Source organism: Castor canadensis, chromosome 2 (genome assembly GCF_047511655.1).
Source record: "Castor canadensis chromosome 2, mCasCan1.hap1v2, whole genome shotgun sequence".
Lineage (NCBI taxonomy): Eukaryota > Metazoa > Chordata > Mammalia > Rodentia > Castoridae > Castor > Castor canadensis.
The window spans coordinates 162,898,576-162,916,408 of NC_133387.1; the positions used below are offsets into that span (position 1 = coordinate 162,898,576).

The 17,833-nt window shown below is 38.6% G+C and overlaps 1 protein-coding gene across 1 annotated transcript in view; it reads right to left on the bottom strand.

Moving 5' to 3' along the window:
• Positions 1-377: 377 nt before the first annotated feature.
• LOC141420858 (beta-galactosidase-1-like protein 3) overlaps positions 378-17,833 on the bottom strand; it is a 69,203-nt gene continuing 51,747 nt past the window's right edge. The window contains exons 10-20 of the mRNA XM_074066308.1: positions 13,381-13,465; positions 11,636-11,773; positions 11,011-11,091; positions 10,266-10,372; positions 9,278-9,418; positions 8,874-8,945; positions 8,325-8,403; positions 7,798-7,885; positions 7,044-7,155; positions 1,061-1,177; positions 378-818 (exon numbers count right to left, since the gene is read on the bottom strand). Of these exons, the coding sequence (XP_073922409.1) occupies positions 753-818; positions 1,061-1,177; positions 7,044-7,155; positions 7,798-7,885; positions 8,325-8,403; positions 8,874-8,945; positions 9,278-9,418; positions 10,266-10,372; positions 11,011-11,091; positions 11,636-11,773; positions 13,381-13,465 (1,086 nt within the window). The 3' untranslated portion in view covers positions 378-752. The remainder of the gene's footprint in view (positions 819-1,060; positions 1,178-7,043; positions 7,156-7,797; positions 7,886-8,324; positions 8,404-8,873; positions 8,946-9,277; positions 9,419-10,265; positions 10,373-11,010; positions 11,092-11,635; positions 11,774-13,380; positions 13,466-17,833) is intronic.

A 17,833-nucleotide genomic window follows, 5' to 3' on the forward strand; every position in this document is an offset into this window, starting at 1 on the left:
TTCCAGTAGTACCATTTGAGATCAGTTGGGCTATTTGAGTGAGTGTTAATCTCACTACCCTCTGTCCACTCTCAATAAAAGTCTCAACCATACCTAGATAGCCAAAGAGGAATAAGACACAGAGGACTCTGTGCTGATCATTGTTGTAACATGTTTCTGAACCAAACAACCAACTTGTTGCTCTATCTCAGATTGGATTTGATATATCAGGTCACCTTGAAGACACATAGCTGCAGGGAAATGCCTACAGACATTGTTCACTGTCCCTTCCTCCACCTCTACACATGTGCATGCACACATGCACAAACACACGCACACACACACACACACACACACACTATGCATTTGCCAGTCATAAATGCAGTCCACCCCTCTGCATGGGATGCATAGTACCTTTACTTACCCTTAGGCTACAAGCCCATCCCATTCCCCCAAATGCGTACAGGGACACAGAGGCAAAATTTGTTTTTATTTTAGTCATATCTACCTACTAGCACAGGTACATTTGATTCTAGTCAGGTGTAATAAGAACCTGCTAAGGATTAAGCATGTATCTTGATAAATCAACAACTGAAGATTTTGAAGATTTGTTAAAGCCTATAAAATGCATAAATGCCCTGCTGAGTTTCAAAGTTATTTTTACATTTTTGGTATTATAGGCGATACTCTGCTGGATATTCTTAACATCTATTTTCTTCCTGAAAAACTACTCACAGATGAACTTGAACAATCCAAGACATGTATTAAGACAGTCACAACTTGGGTGTGTCTGTAGACTGGATAAATGAACCACTCTCCATTTTCTCAAACAGGATGATCTGTGAGGAAAGGAAAATTGATAGTAAGAAAGATTAAACTTAAGACAGGGTTGGTGGCACAGCATGTGATCTCAGCACTTGGGAGGCTGAAGCAGGAGGCTGGGATCGAAAGTTGGAGGCCAGCCTAGACTACATAAAGATTGAGCCTTGCTACTTCCAGATGAGAAAGACATCATGTTCTGAGAATGACCAAGCTGAAAGTTTATGAGACCACAAGGCAAAATTTGGTACCCCAAACTCACTTCATTGTCTTGAGGATGAAGCCAGACACCAGGAAGGTAAAGTGTTTTCTGAGGCCCAATCTTCCAATATCGTCCAAGGTTACGTCCATTGATGAACACGAACCCATAATTCCAGCCCTGGAAAGGATGGGAGTTTGAGCATAAGAACAGACTCATACTGGCAAATGAAAGTGCTGGGGTCAGAGCAACAGTGATGTGCCAATGGCACTGAGCATGGAAGTGGGATTAGAGTGGAAACTGCCTAGGACTTTGACCCTGCTTTCTAGGAATGAGAATGAGAACATGCACGGAACAAATCCTTCATGGTGATGCTACTGTTGCTCCTGCCCTGTGATATATTGTTCTTAAAAGCAGGTCTTTTCCTTCCAAATGGAAGTACTAGATAACAATAATGAACATTACCGCTGACAAAAGCTACACATCCTTTAAATATGTTTTCATTACAACAAAGAATTAGAAAACAAAGATCTAGGGGAAGAAAACAAAGACATGATTGGGTATAGTGGTATATACTTATAATCCCAACACTCAAGATGCAGAGGCAGGAGGATCATGAGGTTGAGGCAAGCCTGTGCTATAAAACAAATTCTAGACCAACCTGGGCTGCATAGCAAGGCTTTGTCTCAAAAAGAAAAAAAGTAAGAAATAAATAAAGGAAAGAAAGAGATGGAGGGAAGAAAAACAAAGAGGCAATGAGATAATCAGGCAGAGCAACTAAGAAGCTGATAGAACCTTTCACACCCTTGCAAGGATAAGGGTACAAAAACTGGATACCAGGAAGCCTTATGAAGTCATGTACTCTTCTGGGTTGGGATCAGAGGCTCTGTACATTGGAGAAGGGTGAAATACAAATAGTCCAGTCATTGGAAACCTTAATTTGTTAGCAGCTAAGTGTGACAGATGTCCTTAGAGACAAATTCCTATTAAAATGTACCTTCAAATACCTTTCTTTTGGTTTCAGTTAAAACCTTTTGGGAAAAAGGTGAAAATGCCCAGAAGTATTCTGTCCACCCTTTTAACCTTTAAAACATGTTCTCCATGACCTTGAGCTAAGCAGGCCTGGTAAAGCATCCACTATCTTTCCTTCTTAAAACCTTAAAATGAACATACGCAGTAATCCACATCTTACAGAGCACGCCCATCTCCAAAGTGCTTTTCTGAATAAATATGTGTAGGCTCCCTGAATAAAATTCCCATGCTTCCTTTATTCAAGGAGGGCACTGCTTTTGAAATAACTCTAGTGTTCTCCTTACCTACTGCGGGTAATAAAATTTTCTTCATCCTTTCATCTTCTCGTCATGCTTATTGACTTTATAGTCACTAAGAGATAAACCCATTGGGTTCAGTCACAGCTTCAAAGCATTTTATCTCTCGTGATTAGAGGAAGGTGTTTCTGTCCCTTGTCACCTCCAGAGGGGGATTTAAATATTCTTTGGAGGAAAATGACATCATCCTAGGCCTAGAAATATTTACATGGTATTTTCCACATACATGTCTAGCAATCAAAAATAGCAAGGAGATGGGGAGAAAGAATAATTTTTTAAAGTGGAGAGAACAAGAGACAATACTAACAAATGAGCAGTTGATCCTGATAAAAGATTTGCAACACATGAGCTTTTATACAACTATGCCCCAGAGCTGGGAGGATAGCTCTAGCATGCCCAAAGCCCTGGATTTGATCCTTACCACTGAAAAAAATAAAATAACTGTGCATAATAAATAAATATATTCAAAGAGATAACAACCAAGGATGAACATTTTGACATAGGCAAACTGACACCTTAGGACACATTGCCAGAAGAAAACCTTTTACTACAAAAATTACTCATTAAAATTGGCACAGGTAACTGATCAGCTAGATGCAAAAATATTAGCAAAGGGATACAAAAAAACATGGAAAAGCAAGGTAATCTGATATCAGCAGAGGAAAACAATAACTTTCTACTAACCAATTCCAAAGGAAAGGAAATTGACTAATTCTTACAAAAGAATTCAAAATAATGAAACTTTAAAACTTCAAGGAGATAAACAAGAAGTCAGGCTCCAGTGACTCATGCATGTAATCCTAGTTATTGAGGAGGCAGAGATCAGGAGAAACACAGTTCAAAGCCAGCCCAGGCAAATAGTTCACAAGACCCTATTTCTAAAATACCCAATACAAAATAGGGCTGGCAGAGTGGCTCAAGTGCTAGGGTGCTTGCCTAGCAAGAATGAGTTCAAACACCAGAACCACAAAGAAAGGAGATAAAAGAGAACTCACAGAATGCAATAAAATTAAGGAAACAATTTGTGATCTAAAAGATAGAGATTATTTTCAAAATGAGACAAGCTGATAACTTGGTGCTAAAGAGCTCAATAAATTAAATAAGAAACACAGACAAGAGCCTCAACAACAGACTTTATCAAGCAGATGCATTTCTGACTTTAAAGATAGGTTTACTGAAATATGCCAGTCAGGCAAAAAGACAAAAAATGAAGAAATTCTATAAGACTTATAAAGCACCACTAAACAAACAACTTATAGGTATTGTAGTAGGAGCAGAGAAGGGAAATGGCATAGGAAGCCTACATGATAAAATAATAGTGAAAGCTTTCCAAATACTGGGAAAATTATGGACATTCAGGTCCTACCAAAAATAGTCCCCTTTGAGGTATCGTCAAACTGACAAAAGTATAAAGCAAAGGAACTTCAAAAACATAAAAACATATAAAGGATTATCAATTATATTAACAGCATATTTCTCAGAAGAAACCTTACAGTCATGAGCAAATGGAATGATATATTCAAAGTCCAGAAGAAAAAGTATGCCAATAAAGAATAATACACCTAACAAAGTCATCCTTCAGAAATGAAGGAGAAATAAAATCTTTCCAAGACAAGCAAAACCTGAGGGAAAATAATTGAAACAGACCAGTCGTATTGGAAATACTTAAGAGATAGCTACGTGTAGAAGAAAACATGAAAACTAAATTCAGGAAAACACAGAATTTCCCAGTGCAGCAACAGCAGATGCATAAGAAAGACAAAAGAATCAAATCTTATCAATACAGAATACCAACAAACCACAAAGAAGAACAAGAGAGGAATGAAGGATGCACAAACCAGCCAAAAAAATTAATAAGAGAAATAAGTTCCTACTTATCAGTAATAGCCATGAATGAAAATGAATTAAACTTCCCAATAAAAAGATTTAGACTACTTGAATAAATTTAAAAACAAGATACAATGATGCATCACCTATCAGAAACTCATCTCACCAGAAGAGGCACACAGACCAAAAGAAGGGATGGTATGTTAGTTACTTTCCTTGTCATCATGATGGAATGCCTGACATAAACAACTTAAAGGAGGAAAAATTATTTTTGGCTCATGGTTTTAAAGATGATAGTCCATCATGGCAGAGCAGGCAGTTTACGTCATGGCAACCAGAAGTAGCAAAATGGAATACAGGCAGAGGCCAGGGCAAGATATAGTCCCAAGGACATACTTTCCCCTATTACATACTTCCTCCAAAGAGGCCCCACCTCCTACACTTCACCATCTCCCATAATGCCATCATCTTATGAAGCCATTCATAGGTCAAAGCTCCCTTCATCTATTAGTCTCTGAATATGCCATCACAGAGAGCCCCAAAAGGTGCACTTTACTAATATCCTAGACTTTTCTCAATCCCAGTCACATTGAAAATTAGGATTAACCATCACAGATGGAAAAATATATTCCATGCAAACAGAAACCAAAAGTGAGCAGCGGTAGCTATTACATAAATCAGATAAACTTTAAGTGAAAAAAATATAAAAAGAGGAAAAGGTCACTATATAATAATAAATGGATCAATTTGACAAGAGGAAATGACATTTATAAATATATACACATCTAATGCCAGAGGATATAATGATATAATTAGTACTATAATAGTATTATATCTACAGAGAGAGAATACAATAGAAGTTAAAGCCTCCAACACTCCACTATCATTAATTAATGGATCATCCACACAAAAAAATCAACAAGTGTGGGGCTGATAGAGTGACTCAAGCGATAGAGTTCCTGTTTAGCAAGCATGTAGACCCTGAGTTCAAACATGAGTACTGCCAAAAAATAATCAACAAATAAACATTATAATTTGGTGGCAATATAGAATAAATATATGTTACAGAAATTACAAAACATTTCCTCCAACAGCTGCAAACACATAATCTTTACATTAGCACATAGAACATTTTTCAAGATAGGTCATACACAGTAGGCCACAAAACAAGCCTCAGTGAACTAAAAACAAAACTGAAATTACATATCTTCTCTGACTACAATTGAATAAAAGTAAAACTCAACAAGAGGAACTTTAGAAAATGTACAATGCATGGTAATTAAACAATATGCTCTTGAATGGTCACTATGTCAATGAAGAGATAAAAAGGGAAATTACCAAATTTCTTGAAACAAATAAAAATGGAAAGCACAACATACCAAAATCTATGGGCTGCAGCAAAAGAAATATGAGGAGGGAATGTTTATAACAAAAAGTGCTTGTATTTAAAAAATTAAAATATTTCAAATAAACAATTTAACAAGGCAACTCATGGAACTAAAAAAACAAAGACAACCCAACCCCAAAAGTAGTAGTGGGGAAGAAATTATAAAGATCAGAGTAAAAAAGGAAAATGAAATGGCAACTAAAAATTTATAACACAAATGATCAATGGAACTAAGATTTGGTTTTTTGAAAAAATAAAATTCACCAAATCTTTACTAGAGTAACCAAGACAAAAAAAAAAAAAGACAGAAAGAATATCCAAATAAATAAAATCAGAGCTTAAAAAGGAAACATCACAACTTCTACTCCAGCCATTCCAAAAACTGAAAGTGAGGGAACATTTTCAAACTTGACAATCAACAGCAGAATGGTTAAATATGTTACCAGATGTTTACTAAATAACTTCTATATAACTGTTGATCAATGTAACAATGTGTTACAAATCAGTGTAACACCAATGAACATGGAATCTTACCAATAATGATGAATAAAGGCTGATGGTATAGTATATGCCACTAGGCAGGGCACATGCTTAGCATGTGTGGGGTCCTGAGATCAACCACCAGTACCATTTTTTTAAAAGCATGCTTGCCATATAAAGTCAATGTAGAAAATACTAGAGTATTAGAACTTAATATAGTAGTTACCTTGGAGAAGAAGCCACTGCTAAATACAAGTGGTGGTAGCAATACGCTTTTTCCCAGTGCAAACTAAATGGTGGCTGGGTGCTATGGCTCATGCCTGTAATCCTAGCTACTCAGGAGGCAGAGATCAGGAGGATCAAGGCAAATAGTTCATGAGATCCTTACCTCAAAAAACCTATCACAAAAAATTGGGCTGGTGGAGTGGCTCAAGGTGAAGGCCCTGAGTTCAAGCCCCAGTACCACAAAAAAAAAAAAGAAAGAAAATTACATGGTATTTATTTTTGTAATAACTTGTTGATCTTACCTTTATTTTTGTGCATTTATGTGATTTATATGTGTTCATACATAAAAAAGATACACCAGGTAAAAATTACCACCGTCCACAAATAAAAACACATTGCAGAATATAATTTGTGGTGTGATCCCATTATTGTAAAAAGTAATTGTATATGTGAGCTTAGGCAAAGTTAAATATAAAAACAAACTCTTGACAGGGTTAAGCTCTGAAACATACAAATGAATTGGAATGGGGTGGGTTCGAAGGGAAACTTCTACCATTTGCTGTCTACATCTTATAGTTGTTTGAATCTTTAAATTGTCTCTCATATATTTCTAAACAATGATAAATTAGGTTGATTGAGAAATGCTAGAAGGCTTCACTGAAGTGAAGAAGAGGAAAAAGAAAGAAAGGCAAGTGTTCCTCCCAGGAATAGTATGGCTTTGCTTCAGTACCATTTAAAAAAAAAAAAAAAACTATGAAAAAAGATGTTTAGAGACCACGACAGAAGGAGGCTGACTTACTGGTAGGCTCAGGAAGGTGTCCGTTGGAAACAAGCCAGCATTCAATGTCCCCAGGTAGAAAGCAGGGCCCTTAGAGCTCCCTGAGACAGGCCTCCAGGTGGCAGAGCGGAGCCTACAGGAGGGATTGAGTCATGAGGGAAGGGACAGCCTTCCCAGACCTCCTTCCAAAATCCACCCTAGGTTTCCTTGTGGAGAGAGACTGGAATTCCATTTCACATAGATAAATGAGACCACTAGTATTAAAATGGGAAAACAGAAGACTTGTTCTAGGGGTCTAGCCCTGATGCACTTGATATCCTAAAGTTCTCTGAACAGTATGCACTCTTCTCAGGCAGAGTGAAAGGTATGAAATCTGAGTTCCCTGACACTATGGTCTAAATGTTTGCGTTGCCACTCATGATTTCCCATGCTGGAAGTGTGGTCCATTGTGATGGTATTAAGGTGGTGAGACAGTTAAGCGGTGGGACCCAGTGGGAGAGAATTAGATCATGGGTCACAGCCTTCAGAAGTGATGAATGCTACTCTCAGAGAGAGGATTAGTGCTTTTCATCATGGGTTATTATAGTAAGGTCACCCCTCCTGCACACAACCTTCCATGTGGTCTGCCACATGCCCTTGGAATTTCAGAACTTTGATATAAATAAATCGTTTCTATTCTCAAATGTCCCATGACCAAATATTTTGTTATAGCAACAGAAAACAAACCAGGACACCCGATCACACAAAGTGTCCATAGGGGTAGGGAAGATCATACTTCTCAAAAAAGCTCATCTTCATCTCCAGAGAATAGATGGTGAAGTTTTCCAGGGCAAAACCACTGATGCTAACAGATCCATCTAATCCTGCAGACAAGGGTCAGAGAAGAGCATACAAACAAGTACTGGATATTCTTCTGGGTTTGGGACAAAAACATGCAGACATAAGCATGTCTCATGATAAGATTACTTACCTGACCTGCTGTAACCTAAAATTTCTTATATGTTTCCACACTACCAAAAAGTTCCCTAGTTAGTATAGGAAATTTTCCTGAAACTCTCAAAAGGAGACTGAGTCCTGCTCTAGGACAAGCCAGCACTCAACATAACTGGTTTACTTTCCTTCTCTGGAAAACAGGAAAAGGAAGACAAGAGACAAGGAAGAAGGAGGCATCTTTGGTTCTAGAACTAAAGTAGCCCACTGCTGAAAGGCTTATTGTTGTCCTCCAACTCCAATACAGCTGCCACTATAGGTTCAAAGTAACTAAAGAGAAATTACTATCTGCTTCTCAGGATCAGAGCTCACCTTTCCGCTCATCTTGAATTTTCCATGAGTAATTGATTCGTCCTTGATTCTCAACCAAGATCCTCAGAAGTTGACAGTCCTACTTGGGGCAGATTGGTTCATGAAGACTACATGATCAATAGGAGGTCATATTCTAGAATTCATTCTTTCCTCCACATACCAAGAGGAAACACAAGCAAATGAGGTAAAGGAAGCTCCCAGATTCTGACAGTGCTTCCCCTATTTCACACCCAATCTGCTGTTCCTTTTAGGAACAGCAGAAAGCCTCAGTTTGACCTTTGACCAGAGATTCACAAATGGGTTGAGGATTAACTCAGGCCTAAAGGAAACATTTCATTCTCACTTAGTAATATATGCTATAGGTCCTATGACACCAGGACTTGGGAGATGCCTCCTAATTATAGCCCTACATACTTCCTGCTGTGGCCCTATGTGAAAAGAAATACTAAAGTGTAGTACACAGGAAGGAAGTGGTCTAGCTTGGGACCAGACTATGTTTGCCTTTAAGGGAGAAGTGAAGGGCATTACCTGGACTCTGGAATCATATACCTTGATCTTAGGGATATGCAGGACTTGGATATCATCATTCAGAACTCCTAGAGTTACATCATTCAAAAACACCTGCAAGAGAAGAGCTGGCATCAGACTTATAGGCCCAGCTGAAAAAATAAGTAAGAGAGGCTGTGGTTAAGGCAGAAGGAGGTCATTATGAAGTCAGGGAAAATTGGTGCTGAGTGATAGCTAGAAGCTAAATGGCAGGTTCCAATGTATTTTAGGTTGTATTAAAGTAAAAAGTAAGACCATTTGATCTGACTCTTATGTTCCTTATGCTTCTCCTATGTTGGTGCGTTAAACGCTATCATATAGAAAAGTGACTGTCATACATCTTACAGATCAGTGGCTACACTCCTGAATAGCATGGGTCACCATCAGGGATGCTGGCTGACACCCACCTGTGCCATATCATGAGGTCTAGCATACAGAAGGCCTCCAGAGCAGATGGATGTCTCATAGAGGACAAGTCCAAAGGACTGACCACTGCCATTGTTTATTGGAAGATTCTCCATGTTGATTGGAATACGTGACTTGACTGGCTGTGAGAGAAACATGACAGGAAGAGAAGCTAAGGTGATAGGAAGTTAGGATCCTTCTTCCTAATACCCTTGTCACTATTTTTTGAACTACCTAGTGTTTTCCAACAGTTCCTCAAATGGGAAATCCTAGAGCGGAAGCTAGCAACAATGCTCTTGTGATTAACGTATCCACTCTTCGGGAAACCTGGGGTGGTGGGGCATGGCGATCATAGCACAACTGCTGTAATCAACAGAGTAAATAAATTATATTGCAAAATAACAAGTTGAGAGCTAAATTATGCACTCAACAAGCACTTATTTAGTATCTATCATGGTACAGTCACTCCTTTTCATGTAAAAGAGCAATAGCAGTGGTGAAAGCAAAATGAATTCAAGAGTTCATTTTTGAGCAGGCTTAAAGATTTCTTCAAAATAAAACACGTCTCATTTTAAATGGGGTGCAGAGACCCACAAGACTTAGTGATTTGGCCTCACTGATGGGGAAGAAGACAGAAGCTCAGCTTCATGGATTCCAACTTGAGCTTTTCTTTTGTGGATCCCATATGCATCGTGCAGTTCCACACTACAACAACATTCACCAGATGGATTTGTCTGAGCTGGAAATGAGATCTTCTATTATCCTGCCATTCCCATTCCCCCATACTTATTCTTCAAGTTAACCCTCTTCACAGTCTGCCCAAAGGTTCAGGTGTTCTTGACCCACAGTTCTAAGTTTGGACACAATGCCAAGAATTAATTTCATACTCCCCAGTAAAAGTTCCTTAAAGGAATCTCTACTCTGTGACCCATGTCCTTGTCCTCCACCTCTCCATGGTCACTGCTATGCTAGTGACCAAGCTGTTCTCACCTTATTTAAGTACTGTAGGACATCCCATAGTGGCAAGTAAAGTGATGGTCTCACAGAAGGATACACACTCTTGGCAGTAAGGGAAGGTAATCTGGGCAGGGGACCTGCTGCAGTGAGAATGGGTCACAGGTCAGGAAGCACCTAAAATCATCACTGCCTCTGCTAAACCTCCCCATGCATCCATGACCTCCTGAATCCCAGAACCAACAGGAGAAATGAGCCCTATCCTAGCATATGGGTGTGCTTCCCCATGAGGATGATAAATAGGAAGAACTAAGCTAGAGCCGATTTGTATCCATACATAACTAGTAGACATAGAGCCAGAGACAGAGGGGGCTCTTACGGAGAGAGAACTCTGCTTTACTCCTTTTGCAATGCTGAAGTTTAATTTGTAACCCTTACTAGTTGGTTAACTGACATTGTTTAAGGAAATAAAATTAAACATGATGAGTTTTGCTTTTGTATATGGGATCATTATGTCACAAATGGTACTTTTTGTAATTTGTAACTTGCTTAATCTTCATCATCAAAGAAATCGATTTAACTAACTTCACATTTTAGTGAAGAAGCTGAGGCTTAAAGGGCTTCAAATGACAATACAGAGCCACCAAGATTTTAGTGGGAAACCCACGGATTTAAATCAAAGGCTGCCCCTACTCTCAAAAGGGAGAGACCCCTCCTTTTCATACAGAATATGTATACCTCATGAGGGCATCCATACCACTCCTAAAAGGGTGTTGAGTACCTGAAATAGATCCAAAGATGTTTCGAAGCTTGAAGTATTTTTCTGTGTAATCCCCAGCCTCTGTCAGCACAGCATCATAGTCTGCAGGACACACAGGGTCCTGTCACAGGCCATACAGCCCTCTGCAGCAGACCCTGTTTCAGTATGGGCGTGGGATAAGCCAGAGCCACTGAGAGTGAGACAAAGAAGACACATCCTCTGCCTCTAGAATGTTTCATCATAGGCTGTAACATAGGCATGAAATGTCAGCCTAGGAAAATTCCTCAAACTCCTCCTGGAGATCTTGGGCTCAACATCCATTCACTTTCTGATGGATGCTCTTTTCTTTCCTCAGCCTGGTAACTTAGCTGTACATAGCTGTGTCTCACAGTGATCACACTTTGTGTCCTGTCTCTTCTAGAAAGTCAGGTTATAGGGTCAGTGAACAATAAGAGTGAGGTATAGCCCTAAGTCCCAGGCAACTCATCTACTAAATGACAACCTGCGGGAACACCACCAACATCATAGAAGGAAGGAAAACAGAGATGAAAATCAGTACCCCATGGTAAAAGAACGTACTTCCACAGCCTCCTTCCTAAAGCTCCAGCATTGCCCATGCTGGGTGATCATACCCACCAACACTTGCCATAACTAGTCACAACACCTAGATGCCTCCTTGAATACAAAGCTCCATTTATGAAACCAAAGTTGGTTCCACCATGGAACATGTATGTGTTGAAGGAGATCTCATGTTGGATAAATTTCCACACAGTATCTTCAATCTCTGCAGAGGGATAATACAAGAACATACAAAAAGTTAGAAATTAAAGGGAGATAGAGGTCTTGGGTAATATCTATCATTTCCAGCCCCACCCTACAATCAATTGTTTCTCCATTCAACCTCCACTAATGTTCTAGCCCGGATGTCGAAAGAATCAGCCAGAGCTGCGACTCTAGGAGACCAAGTCCTGCCAATATCAAGAGACTTTTTGAGATTTTTTCAAACCATAATTGACATAATTCATCTCTAAATTATGTGAATTAAATAATAGCCTAAATCTCCTGTCAAGTAAATATCTAATTTTTATTGTTTTTAATTTACAAATGAATAGTATTCCTTCATTCTTACCTTCTATGATAATGTCTCTGAGGACAGTGAATTAGAAACACTGTGATAGTGTTCTCAATCTTTAGTCACACAAACTTTCATTTTGCCCCATGCTTAACAGGTGTGATCATCTTCCCTCATCCACACTGGAAGCAGGATGGTCACAATTCACTTGAATTTGGGCTTCAATGCTGGCTGTACTCTTTCCTATTTGTAAGTCCATGGACAACCTATTTTCTCTCTTAAATATTCTGCTTCCTCATCTTTTACAAAAGTAAAAAAAATTTTTTTTTGGTGGTTCTGGGGTTTGAACTCAAGACCTCACACTTGCTAGGTAAGCACTCTACCACTTGAGTCACACCTCCAGTACTGCTTCTGAAATGAAAATATGAAATCCTATTATATTCCATAAGATTGATGAGAAAATTAAGGATGTGTTAATACATACAAGAAGCATGGCAAATGTCCTAAATGCAAGTGATCAAAAAGTGGTTGTTGGTATCAGTGGTTTCTTCGGTTTTTTTCTATTTTTCCTCCCAAAGATGGGTTTTCTCAGTGACCAAGTATTTTTAATGGTTCTCATTATTTCAGTAAAAGTGAGCTTATTTTCATAATAGCTACAGCAATTGCAGGGCAAAGTCCTGAATGACAGCAGTTGATCCTTTCAATATCTCTGGGTGGTAGGTTTCATGATAATCCCCATTTTTGGATGAGGATACTGGGACTTAGAAGTGAAGGAAACCAAACTCAAGTAATGCAAGTAGGGCTACAGCTGGAATGAAGTCCCATCTCTAGCTTCAGGAGCCACCTCTTAACCACTACAGCACTGGTCTCCTGGCAATTAACAATGCCATCGAAAGGGCCTGTGCATTTTCTAGTGATGATAAATACTTTTCACAAATGCCCTACTCCTTCAGCATCTCAGAGATGTCAGCTTCTCAGAAAACCTCTACAACCATCTTCCCTATTGAACAGATCTGTGTCCTATCTTATTTCTGTCTCTGCACCTCTTCGTGTGTTTCAGAGAACCCACCAAAAGTGGTCTCTAGGGTGACTGCTTCACTTTCTAATAAGGTTCGGACTCCACTCAATTATTAGCTCACTGCGGTGTAGGAACCATGCATTCTTATTCATGGTCATCTCAGAGCCTGCCTGAGAGCTAGTACATGGCAAAAGTTGAAGAAATATTGTGGCTGCATGAGCATGTTAATGAGCAGAAAACTGCGTGATGATCCATGAGCAGGGACACCTCCACCCGGCGACGCACACTGCAATGCACTTACCTTTCGCAGGTCTGACAGCATGTTGATATCCCCACTTGTCAAACCAGCCCACCCAGTATTCCATGATCAGAATGGGCTTATTCCCCTAGAAACAAAACAAGAAAAGTCAGGAAAACTGAGTACAACAGATGAGAACTGAGAATCTCCGACTTTCCTCCCTTCTCCCAATGCAGAGCTTTCCCTGTTTGATTCTCACTTCCTTACACCTTCCCCACCCCCCCAAGCACCTTCACCGTGATCTGTAGATTTGGAGCCTGCACTCCACACTGCCCTGCAGAATCTCTTGACACTTCCAACCTCACTGCTGTTCCTGGGTGGCAGCAAAGGTAATTTTGACCTCCTTTTATCCAAGGCTGACATTGAGAGGATTAGTTTTGGATGCCCAAGGACCAGACTGTGATTCCTTACATAGAAACTGAGGCTCAGAGTGATCTCTGTGTCCCAGCTGGTAGGGACATAAGTCATAACTCAAATCCAGGACTGGGCCTAACCATTAGCACCAGGTTATATTGTCTAGTCAATTAATTATTCATTTCCCATGTCTTCATTTTACTTTATTCTACCTCATCTGTGTGGAAGTGTCCATTGTAATTTTGTTTCTACTCATTTATTATTTCTAATAGATCTTAAATTTAATAGTTCTAATTTTATGCATTTTTGATAGCAAATCATTTAGTATGCAAGAATTCATAAAGTTTCCACATATCTATAGATTATACCTTGTATTTCTATAAAATAATTATTATCACATTAAAATGACTAGGAATTATTGGACTTTTACTGGGCTGGGCACTAAGTGAAGTACTTTATTTAATTGGCCCTATGTAACAGCTCCATAGGAAGGTACTATGTGTTCCTATTTTACAAATGAAGAAACTGAGGTCAGGTCACCTGTTCAAATCCCAGTTCTAGCACTTCCCAGTTGCATGAAGTTGGACAGGTAAAATGATTGGACAATAAGATTGACTTATTGTCTAATCTAAAAGAAAATATTCCAAAGTAAAACATTTCTCAAAACTCCTGAACTAATTTTAACCTAAAACTGTAGGCATTTCTTTCTAAATTCATCTTTTGAGTGTCTAAACTCTCAGATGTAATATACATCCCAAATTCCACTTTTCAAGGCTGCTGAGCAGTAAAGTTTCTTTGTTAATGTTTGTTTTTGTTTATGCATATTTATTTGTTTGCCGGTTGGTTTTTTGAGCAAAGTTCTCACTATTTTGCTCAGTCTGGTCTCAAACTACTTGACCCAAGTGATCTTCCCACTCAGGCTGCCAAGTAGCTGGACTACAAGTATATGCCACCACGACTGAGTAAAGGTTATTTTTTAAAAGGCCATCTCCACAGCAGGCCCAGCTGTTATGCCAAGTGTATTAAATGGAAGACTCTTGATGAACTTCTCTCAGTAATTCTCAGGCACTCATAGGAAGCATTTCCTGTGTGTCACAGCATCCTGCAATAGTCACACTCTCAGTCTGAAGAGCCATCATCTAGGAGGTTTTTAGATGATTGCTAGAGGTGGATACAATATTTTACCATGATTTAATCCTTCATATCAATAAAAATTTTAAATATTAATAATACTATGACATTGGTTATAAGACAAAAATTGTCAAGTGAATTTTTAGAAAATATGTAAAAGCATGCTGCTTAAAAAAATCTACTTTAAACACAAAGACTTTAAAATAGGCAAAAATAAATAAAAAGATAAAAAATGATATGCTACACAAACACTAGTTAAAAGAAAAATGGAGGGGCTGGAGTCGTGGCTCGAGTGGTAAAGCACCTGCCTAGCATGTACGAGGCCATGAATTCAAACCCCAATACCAGAAAGAAAAAGAAAGAAAGAAAACTAGAATAGCTATGTTTATAACAGACATAGTAGAATTCAGAACAACTAGGAGGCATATTACTTAATAAAGAGATCAATTTTTCAACAAAATATAACAATCCTAAATGTGTATGCACCCCAAAAGACCTTCAAAATACATGAGACAAATACTAATAGAACAATAAATATGAAAGAAATCCACAATAACACTTAGAGCTGCCAACACACTTTTTATAATAACTTATAAAACAAGCAGACAGAAGGAGAAAGGCAGTAACAGGGATGTCCTGTACAGGCCATTGAAAAGTGCACATTATTCTCAAGTGCACACAGAACACTTGCCAGAATGACAACATTGTGATATATAAAACAAGCCTTAACAAATTAAAAAGAACAGAAATAACACAAGGGATGCCCTTTGGAATTAACAGCATTATAGTAGAAATTAATAAAAGAATGATAATCTAAAAATTCAGAGGTTAAACAATACACTTTTAGGTCATGTGTGAATAATAAAGTCTCAAGGAAAAAATTACAATGCTTTGAACTCAATGAAAATACAGCATATCAAAATTGGTGGATGCAGCAAAAACAGTGCACACAGGGAAATTGACAGCAAAAAAAAAAAAGAAAGCTTATGTTAGAAAATTCTCTACTCAGTAATCTCAGTTTTCACGAGAAATAAAAGCAAATGCAATACGAAGAAGCAGAAGATAAATGTACTTTTTTAAAAATCAGGGCAAAAACCAATCTAATAGAAAACAGAAAAGTAATGGAGGATGTCAGCAAGATGGTGACTAGAGGTACCTCCAGAACGTCCCTCCACAGAAAAGAATCACAATGAAGACGAAACAATTGCTTGCAAATTTGAATGCATGAGAACAAGTGCAGTGGGATGTGGCTGGGGCCCCATGGAGCATGGTCTCCCTGTAGCACTTTCCCCAAGGTTTGCTCACTTGGCTTGAGCAATAGCACTGCTTCACAGGCAGTCTAGTTCATGGATAACTGCTGAATGGAGTCCAGCTGAATCTAGTAGACCATGAGCACTCTTACACTATGAGACAGGACCTTTTATTATAGAGCATTAAATTCCAGCTCTGACACCATTTTAAATGTCCACAAGTTTCTGCAACCCATTGTGCCCTAGTTTCCTTATTAATAAAGGAGACAATGATGGTACCTACGTATTGTGCTGAGAAGTTAAAAGATGTTAATATTAAACACTTGGACTGGTGCCTGGCACATGAGTGCTTGATAAATGTTAGCTACTGTTATAGTTTGTATCTGAAATGTCCCCAAGAGGTTCATGTGCTAAATGCTTGGTCCCCAGTTGGTGGTGCTATTTTGGAGGTTCTGGAAGCTTTAGAAGGAGGTAGGTCACTGAGGTGGGTCCTTTGGGGTATCTTGTCCCTGCCCCCTTCCAGTTTCAACCTCTGCTTCCTGTCTGTCATGAGATGAATGACTCTCCACTATCACAGGCTCCCATCACCATGATGTTCACCCCAAGCATGTGAAGGTAAGCAACCATGAGCTGAACCCACTGGAGCTGTGAGCAAAATAAATCTCTCCTCCTTTAAGTTGTTTATGTCAAGTATTTCACCACAGAGACACAAGGTCTCACTAATATAGCTACTAATAATAGAGAAAAACCTGAATGAAAATGAATCATTTTCACACAGGCTTTTAGTATTCTTACAGATAATCCCCATGTTAGCTCAATGGAATAACTCTTTAGTAGCAGACTCCAAAGGAAAGGAAACTGACTGTCTGAAAAACAATTCAAAATAATGATGTTAAAGAAACTTTATGAGATACAAGATGATACAGTCAGACAATGCAACAAAGTTAGAAAAACAATTCATTATATGAAAGACAAATTCAGCAAAGAGATAGAGATCATAAAAAAGGAACAGAACAGAAATCATGGAGCTGCAGAACTCAATAAATGAAATAGAAAATATAGTTGAAAGCCTCAGCAAAAGACTACATAAAGCAGAACAAACTCTTGAGCTTGAAGACAGGATTTTTCTGACATAGCCCAGTGAGACCAATAAATAAATAAGTACACAATAAAAAAAATGAAAGCCTAAAAGAACTATGGGACGCCATTACATGGTGTTCCAAAAGAAGAGAAGAAAAATCCATAAGAAAACCTATTTAAGCTGGGTGCCAGTGGCTCGGTCTTTAATCGTAGATACTCAGGAGGCAGAAATCAGAAGGATCATGGTTTAAAGCCAACCTTGGCAAATAGTTCTCAAGACCCTATGTCAAAAAAACCCATCCCAAAAAAAAAGGGCTGGTGGAGTGGCTCAAGGTATAGACCCTGAGTTCAAACCCCAGTACAACAACAACAAAAAAGAAAACCTATTTAAAATAACATCTGAAAACTTTCCAAATATCATGAAAGATATGGACATTCAGGCCTAGGAAGTTCAATGGCTCCAATTATATTCAACCAGAAAATGTCTCCTCTGAGACATAATTATAATCAAAAGTCCAAGACAAGGAGAATTCTATAAACAGTAAGAAAAAATACCAAATCACATACAAGAGAATCCTCATTAGACTAACAACATATTTCTTAGTAGAAGCCTTACAAGCCACTAGTGATTGGGATGATAT